The 9,002-nt window shown below is 49.1% G+C and overlaps 1 protein-coding gene across 1 annotated transcript; it reads left to right on the forward strand.

The window, feature by feature from the left end:
* The first annotated feature begins 34 nt into the window (after window positions 1-34).
* On the forward strand, window positions 35-6,087 carry Tubg1 (tubulin gamma 1). Its single transcript, XM_051177226.1, is given in 12 exon segments — window positions 35-211; window positions 502-614; window positions 782-949; window positions 2,638-2,706; window positions 3,434-3,513; window positions 3,905-4,031; window positions 4,204-4,290; window positions 4,397-4,546; window positions 4,967-5,119; window positions 5,191-5,217; window positions 5,219-5,353; window positions 5,693-6,087. Coding segments are annotated over 12 exon segments (1,356 nt in total). The 5' UTR covers window positions 35-162; the 3' UTR covers window positions 5,891-6,087.
* The last annotated feature ends 2,915 nt before the right edge of the window (window positions 6,088-9,002 follow it).

The raw sequence follows: 9,002 nt of genomic DNA on the forward strand, positions 1-9,002 counted from the left end.
CCAGTGAATGAGGAAATTCCATATCCAGAGCTTAGTTCTCATTGGAGCTTAGAAAGTTCAGGGGTGGAGCGGGTTGTTTGGCGCCTGCGTCTTGCGGCGAGCGCGCTAGCGGTCGGCGGCGCTGCTGGCGGGAGAGACTGCAACGCCGATGTCTGAGGAGCGATGCCGAGGGAAATCATCACCCTACAGTTGGGCCAGTGCGGCAATCAGAGTGAGCGAACCTCCAGACCCTCCGCAGGTTCCTTCGGTCCAATGAGTCCGAGATTCCGTCTGTCCTCCCTAGAATCGTACTCCCCCCTCCCCACGAAAGGCGATCCCCGACCCTGTGCCCAGCGGCCCAAAGCCAAAGGGCCTCCCCCTGTCCAGTCGCTAGCCTAGACATTTAGGGAGGCCTAAGATTAAATTTCTGATCCCTCGACCCATGTGTTCAGGACCCCACTGGCTAGTTGGAACCTACCCAGACCCACATATCATTTTTCTCCCCTGCCCTCCGCCTCTTAGTTGGGTTCGAGTTCTGGAAGCAGCTGTGTGCTGAGCATGGCATCAGCCCCGAGGGCATCGTAGAGGAGTTCGCCACCGAGGGCACTGACCGCAAGGACGTCTTTTTCTACCAGGTGCCCACCAGTCACTTGATCAGAACCCTAGGACCTGAAGGGACGGGCAGCGATCCGGTGCTGGGAGACTCACTGGGCAGATGGGAACAGAGTGGCTGTCTTAAGGAGGGGGGGCCCTGCAGGAGCCATCCAGGCTCACTGGGCCCATCCTGGCTTCCCTTTGTCAGGCAGATGATGAGCATTACATCCCCCGGGCTGTGCTGCTGGACCTGGAGCCCCGGGTGATCCATTCTATCCTCAACTCCTCGTATGCCAAGCTCTACAACCCAGAGAACATCTACCTGTCTGAGCATGGAGGAGGAGCTGGCAACAACTGGGCCAGTGGATTCTCCCAGGTCATTTGCTGTTCCCCTGCTGGGCTCTCAACTCATTGGGTGGGCCCTGTGATTTTCTACAGATGGAACTGGGTTAGAGATGTATGAGTGCCAGAGCCAGACAGACACGGCTTCAGGAGCTAACTGGAACGCTAAGAACCCATTGTAGCCAGTGCTGTGTTGCAAGCCATTCTAAGTACTTTATATGTTAGCCTCATAAACCTCTGAATAGCCCTAGAAGTAAGTACTATTATCTACTTTTTCATACTCAAAAAGTTCTGAAACCAAAAGATATTTCAAACTTTGCTTAGCAAAACCAATGCTCAAAGGAGTTAGGTTGTGTTCATGTTTCTATTCAACTTACTGTTGTCTTTTTTTAGGTTCTTGGTTTTTCAAGACAGGGTTTCTCTGTATATCTCTGGCTGTCCTGGCACTCACTCTAGACCAGGATCGTCAGGAACCCACAGAGATCCTCCTGGCTCTGCCTCTCAAGTGCTGGGATTAAAGGCGTGTACCACCACCACCACAGCCCAGCTCAGTTTACTGTTCTTACTCATACCTTTCCCTGCATATTTCATTAGCCTATTTGATAATGCACCTCAGACCTCCATGGTTATATTTGTATTGTTTATTTTGGTGATTCCAGGTCAGAACTCAGGGTCTTATATATACTAGACAAACTTTTTTTTTTTTTTTTTTTTTTTTTTTTTGGGTCTTTTGAGACAGGATTTCTTTGTGGCTTTGGAAGCTGTCCTGGAACTAGCTCTGTAGACCAGGCTGGCCTGGAACTCACAGAGATCCCCGTGCCTCTGCCTCCCGAGTGCTGGGACTAAAGGCGTGTGCCACCGCTGCCTGGCTATACTAAAGAAACTCACACCACTGAACTATACATCGCCAACCTTAACATGGTCTTTTTATTTAATGTTAATTTCATTTTATTTATTTATTATTTAATTTTGAGACAGTTTCTTTGTGTTGTCCTGTCTATCCTGGAACTCTGTAGACTAGGCTTGAACTCAGAGTTTCACCCTCCTCTGCCTCCCAAGTGCTGGGATTAAAGGCATGAACCTCTACCTGGTTAATATGCAGTGTGTGTGTGTGTGTGTGTGTGTGTGTGTGTGTACACATATATATGTATATATAAAAGAGCCTTTCAAAAATCTGAAATACTTTGATTGCTAAATATATCTGGCCCTTCATTCTCAAATGAGGAAACTGAGACAGATAAATCTTCCCAAATTCACATAACTAGGTAGAAATGAACTATAATAGTAAAGATGGGTGGAGCATGTAGCTCAGTTGATAGTATGATGGCCATATTTATGAATCAGGGGCGTCAGTCCTAAGTAGCTGCATAAAGCGGGGCGCAGTGGTGCTTACTAGAGAAGGCAGGAGGATCGGGATGCAAAGCTTATCCTCAGCTAAATAGAGAATTTGATGCTAGCCTGAGCTACATGAAAGCCTGTCTAATTGTAGAGCCCTTGCCGCTAGCACAAGCAAGGTCTGGACTCACTAGCTGGTAATGAAAAGCTGTACGTGAATGGATCGTCTGGATTGGGGTGTAAAGTACTTGCTTATAACCACTGTTGTAGTATCTCTCAGGGCAAAGCACAGTAGCTGTGATCTGTGTAAGAATCAAGGATGGCTATTCTGAGGTCAGTTCTTGCCCCACGCTCTGTCCCACCTCACCCATCTCCGTGTCTGTCCAGGGAGAAAAAATCCACGAGGACATTTTTGACATCATAGATCGGGAGGCAGATGGCAGTGACAGTCTAGAGGTGAGTGTTCTGGGAATGTCAGTAGCTGGACAAGTGGAGGCTTGGCAACACCATTTAGAAATCACCTGTTAAAGGCCATTGAGATGCCTAAGCAGGTAGCAATGCTTGTGTTCAAGCCTGACAACCTGACTTTGATCCCTAAAACCCATAATAGGAGGAGAGACCTGACCCTAAAACGTTATCCTCTTTTCTCTGCCCATATCCAGTGGCGCACATATACAATAACTATTAAAATTTTTTAAAAAGTGACCTCTTTGGTATAATACCCACTCATGTATCCTTTGCACTGGTCATTATTAAAGACAGGGCAGAGTCTCCTAGGCAGTGAGGGGACTTGGGAAGACAAGAGTCCAAGACATTGTGAGATGCATCTCGTTTGAAAGCCTGCTACAAGGGGCTAGAGAGATGATTAAGAGCACTTAAAGAAGCCAGCCTGGCATATAAGAGAACTCATTAAAAAAAAAAAAAGCACACTTGCTGTTCTTACAGAGGACCTGGGTTTGGTTCCTAGCACCACATTGTGGCTCATACTCATCTATAATTCCAGTCCTGGGAGATCTGATGCCCTCTTCTACCTTCACAGGCACCAGGCTCACATATATGAGCACATATATGTTTGCATGTACATATATGTAGGCAGGTACATTAAATAAGTTTAAAAAGCTTTAAATTAAAATTAAATTCTGTCACTAAACACCTGGATACCGGTGTTCTCTTTCCTATGCAGGGCTTTGTGCTGTGTCACTCCATTGCTGGGGGGACAGGCTCTGGCTTGGGCTCCTACCTCTTGGAACGTCTGAATGACAGGTAAGCCTGTGTCTGGGGGAACTAGTTGAAGATAGGTCCTTCATCTTTGTTTCCTAAGGTACTTGAGGCCCGGCAGACATACCTCCCTATTTGCTGGAGCAGTAAAGAGCCCTTCTATTCCCTCCTACTGAGAGGACAGTAAAGGTACCATGGAGAAACCCAGTAATACTCCCAGGGGTCAGATCCTGGAATGTCTGAGGAATATATCCAGGTTTGGAACCTAGGATTTTATAGTGTCTCTTCCCTTGCCCTTTTGGGGCTTTATCTTTTCAAGACCCACCTTTCCTATGGTCTGTGGCCCCATCCTAATTTCCGCATCACAGACAAATGCCCCTAGACATGTTAAGAAGATTGATGTTCATCAAATACTGTAATGTTCTAACCACACCAGGTACCCCAAGAAATTGGTGCAGACATACTCCGTGTTTCCCAACCAGGATGAGATGAGTGACGTGGTGGTCCAGCCCTACAACTCCCTCCTCACCCTGAAGAGGCTGACCCAGAATGCAGACTGTGTGGTGAGCTCTGCATTCTCCTTCCTACTCCCATCCTCCTGTCTATTTTCATTTGCGCCCTAAGCTTGAGAGAGTCCCTTTTAAATGAGTGTTTCCAGCCATTAGGCTCAAGGCTAGATTCTCTGATGATCTATCTTATCTCCATAGATCTCCAACCCTGTGCTATCCCTCCTAGGTGGTGCTGGACAACACGGCCCTGAACCTGATAGCCACAGACCGCCTGCACATCCAGAATCCATCCTTCTCCCAGATCAACCAGCTGGTGAGTCCCACTCCTGGAATGGAAGCCCTCTGCTAGAGGGTCATCCATCACAGGAGGGACCTTCCACCTCCGTCGACTCCCATAATGTAGTATCTCCTGTCCCCAGGTGTCCACCATCATGTCAGCCAGCACCACCACCCTGCGCTACCCTGGCTACATGAACAATGACCTCATCGGCCTCATCGCCTCCCTCATTCCCACTCCTCGGCTCCACTTCCTCATGACTGGCTATACCCCTCTCACCACGGACCAGTCAGTAAGAGCGCCCGCAGTGTCCCGGGACCGTGGCCTTTCTCTTCTCCCTGCTGTACCGTGAGCTGCCCTCTGCAGCTCCTCTCCACCCCACCTCCCCAGCTCCTATTCTCAGGGACAGACACTGGGCCACTTGCTTGCTACCCTGTCTCCACTTCCTTCTGCCTTTGGCTCCTGCAGGAGCAGCGCTGATTGGGGATCTGCTTCTGTTCATGCACAAGGGCTGGGTTTGCTGAGCTGAGAGCCAAGGTCCTAACCCATGGCAGAGACTCAGCACAGACCTGATGATCTAAAGTCATTCCCCAGAGACCGAGACACATCCCAGTGACAGGGACATAGTTGACTGCTCTCCTGTGTCTGTCCATGCATCTCTGAGTTGCTCCCTGACTGCTAACATGGTCTCTGTGAACCCCCCTTCCCTCAGGTGGCCAGTGTGAGGAAGACAACGGTCTTGGATGTCATGAGGCGACTGCTACAGCCCAAGAACGTGATGGTGTCCACAGGCCGGGATCGTCAGACCAACCACTGCTACATCGCCATCCTCAACATCATCCAGGGAGAGGTGGACCCCACCCAGGTAAGGGAGGCCCCATCACCCTGTGCTGCCCAGTGTGGAAGAGAAGCAACCAACCTCTCTGTCCACCCTAGGTCCACAAGAGCCTGCAGAGGATCCGGGGAAAGGAAGCTGGCCAACTTCATCCCCTGGGGCCCAGCCAGCATCCAGGTGGCCCTGTCAAGGAAGTCCCCCTACCTGCCCTCAGCCCACCGGGTCAGTGGGCTCATGATGGCCAACCACACCAGTATCTCCTCAGTGAGTACAGTCTGTCTTTGTCTTTGTGTTACCAAGAACCAAGCCCAGGGCTTCAGGAATGGCAGGCAATGCTGCCATCTTCGAACCACACCCCTAGTTCCTGGCCACTCTGTCCCAGTGGCTCCATCATTAGCTGCCCCGTCAGTGCCCTGCACTGGGTGCAGTTCTTGAAGCACTCCTCTCCAGCTGTATAAGCTCCCTGTGCCTCACCCGTTTGCATTCCTGCTACCCCTGCTCCTGCCAGCTGGCTGTGGGGAATAACTCAGCTGTGGTTGCCTGACTCTCTGGGCCATGCTGTCCCTTGATTCTTTGTGACCTCTGCTGCCTTCATGCCCCAAGCTCTTTGAACGGACCTGTCGCCAGTTTGACAAGCTTCGGAAACGGGAGGCTTTCATGGAGCAGTTCCGAAAGGAGGACATCTTCAAGGACAATTTTGACGAGATGGACACATCTAGGGAGATTGTGCAACAGCTGATTGATGAGTACCATGCAGCCACACGGCCAGACTACATCTCCTGGGGCACCCAGGAGCAATGAGTCCCCCAGGACAGGGACCCTCATCTGCCTTACTGGTTGGCCCAGGCCCTGCCTAGCTGACTACCCCTCAGAGTACAGATCAGGGACCTCACAAATCATTCATAAACACACATACATGCACTGTCTGTTGGCTTGGGAGTGGGTTTACTTCTTCTCTGAGAGTATTTATCTTTAATAAAGCACTGGATGTAAATCAAGTCACCGGTCTCTTTGAATTCGGGCTTTGGGACTGGGGACAGTGGTACCTGTTTTATCTTCATCACTGAGGTTTCCTCCCACACTTCCGATATCTTCAGCTCTGGGCAGAAAGTCATGTCTAGCATTGCCTTTGGCAAAATTGCAGAGGACACTGGTGGCTCTTGACCCTGCTTGAATTCCTTTCCTGAATGAAAAGAACAACAGATACAATCTGTTCCTCTGTCCAGCCTCTGGTCCCAGTTCCTCCTCACTGTGGCGGGTGAACATTCCAGAACTTCCACATTCCCACACTGGAGTGTCCTGATGGTTGCAACAACATGCCTGAGGCCACCATACTACCTACCTCTAGGCCTTAACCAGGCAAGCCAGCCTAAAGTGCCTTTCACCTTCTGGCCAGTAGGGTAGTGCTAGAGAGCCACTCCCGACAGCCTGGACCACAGGAGACTATGTCCAAGACCTAGACTACACAGCCAAAAGTGGTTCTATAGCTAATCCTGTTCTCAATTGATCTTTATTTATGTAAAGTTTTCGTTACATTTTAATCCTACATTGCAAGCAAGCCTCGGGGTAACATTCTCTCAATAGAGAGAATTAATAGATTCTCTCCTACCATGTGGGTCTCAGGCTTGCAGGCAAGCAACTTTGCCTGCCAAGCCAGTTCACCAACCCACGGTTTTTCTTTTTTAAATTATTTCTATTTTGGATGTGAGGGTATTTCGCCTGCATGTATGTATGTGTACCACATGTTGGCAGTGGTGGAGAAGCCAGAAGAGGGTGTCAGGTCCCCTAGAACTGGAGTTAGAGCTATGAGTTGCACTAGTGCTGGGAATTGAACCCGAGTACCCTGGAAGAGTGCCTAATGCATTTTAACTGCTATGCTGTCGCTCCAGCACCCTCCATCTTTAAAATCCCAGTTATTTAAAAGACCAGTGGGGGAAAGATCCCAGACAAATGGTGAGTTTATGGCTCTGAAGTCCTTAGGATCCAAAGGGCAAAGTGGGTTTTTTTCTAGATTTGGAGGATTGTCAAGGGCACCACTAAACTTCACACCCCACAGGTGAGAGCTCCAATGACCATGAACACTGAGTATGTTGCTTTGTTTGATCTCATTACAAGCCTATGAAGTGGTGAATCTCATTACCAATTGCATGTTATAAATGAAGAAACAGCAAAGTAGATTGCTGAGTCGCCCAGCTAAGTGCCCCGAAGTGGCAGAGTAGAAACATGGTCTGCTGTGATGGACATCTGTATTTGTCTGTTCTTAAGTAATAGGAAATGTGGCAGTTTGAATCAAAATGACCCCAGAGACTCACAGGGAGTAGTACTTTCTTTTTGAGGTGTAGCCTTGTTGGAGTAGATGCCGGCTCTGAGGTTTCAGAAGCTCAAGCCAGGTCTCATGGCTCACTCATGTTTCTTCCTGCTGATCCAGATGTAGAACTCTCAGCTGCCTTTCCAGTATCATATCTGCCTGTGTGTCAACATGTTTCTTGTCATAATGATAATAGACTAAACCTCTATCTGAACTATAAGCCTACTCCAATTAATTTTTTTTTTTTTTTTTTTTTTTTTTTTTTTTTTTTTTTTTTGAGACAGGGTTTCTCTGTACTGCTTTTGAGACTGTCCTGGAACTCAACCTGTAAACCAGGCTGGACTCCAACTCAGAGATCTGCCTGCCTCTGCCTCTTGAGTGCTGGAACTAAAGGTGTACGCCACCAACACCTGGCCTGGCCATGTTTTCCTTTTTTAAGAGTTGTCAGGGTCATGGTATCTCATCACAGCAATAGAACACTAAAACAGGGAAGAGTTTCAAGATGTATTGACTATATTTCTGCATGTGTGTGTGTATACTATGGGTATACCTGGTTGCCCACAGAGGCGGCATTGGCTCCTACGGAATTGAGTTCCACATCACTGCATGCCACTATGTAGGTGCTAGGAACTAAACCCAGGTCCCCTGCAAGAGCAACAAGTATTTCTAACCACCAGCCCCTCTTTCCTTTTATGAGGATATGTTACACTGACCCAGGCTGACCTCAGACTTGCTGTGCTCGGCCTGCCTCTGCCTCTGTGGTGCTGCCGCTGTTGCTGGTACACATGATTGCACGGCACACACACACACCACGTTTGTGTGATGCTGGAGAGCAAACTTAGGGCCTGTGAGAGCTAGGCAGCACTGTGCCACTGAGCAGCGTTCATCTCTACCCATTGGCACTTTTTGACCTTTTGTATCTAGGCTAGTATGCAATCTACTCATTTTGGGGGGGGGGTTTTGGAGCATGGAATGAATCCATGGTTTGCAAGGATGTGGGGACCTTGAATACTTAGGCAAAGAAAACACATTTGATCCCTATCTTGGGAACATCAGCTTTAACTGGCTTCAGATTCAACTGCCGAGAACCCATCACTCAGTGCAAGGTAACAGGCAATGTGCCTGCCCTCAGGGTGTTTTAGCAAAGACTTCCTTCTCACTGGGCTGGGAGACTGATTCCATGGAAGAGCTGTTGCCTAGTCTGATAGTCAACAGGGGAGCCAGCCCCTCATGATGAGAGGAAACACTTGCAGAACTAATAGGCAGAAAAACAGGCAGTCAGAGCCAAGTTTCAGACTGTCTTAGTTTGCCAGCCTGTCCTACCACAGTCAAAGCAGCCAGCCTGTTCCTATCCTTTGCCAAGACCTGCAGGAGTGACACAGCATGGTCATCGTTAACCATCTGCCTGTTCCCTCTCAGAGAGGAAGGTGACTTGTGTGAAAGCCAGTGTGCACCTGGTCTCTGCTCAGCTCCACCTACTCCTCCTGCACCCTCTGCATGCTCAGCATCCCTCAGCATCACTCCTCTGCATTTGCTGCCCTTAAGCCTGATGATGGCCAAACTTTCATCCTTTGGGCTCTCTGCATAAGTGGTGCTGGGGGGGGG

This window comes from Phodopus roborovskii, unplaced genomic scaffold, assembly GCF_943737965.1.
Source record: "Phodopus roborovskii unplaced genomic scaffold, PHOROB, whole genome shotgun sequence".
Classification (NCBI taxonomy): domain Eukaryota; kingdom Metazoa; phylum Chordata; class Mammalia; order Rodentia; family Cricetidae; genus Phodopus; species Phodopus roborovskii.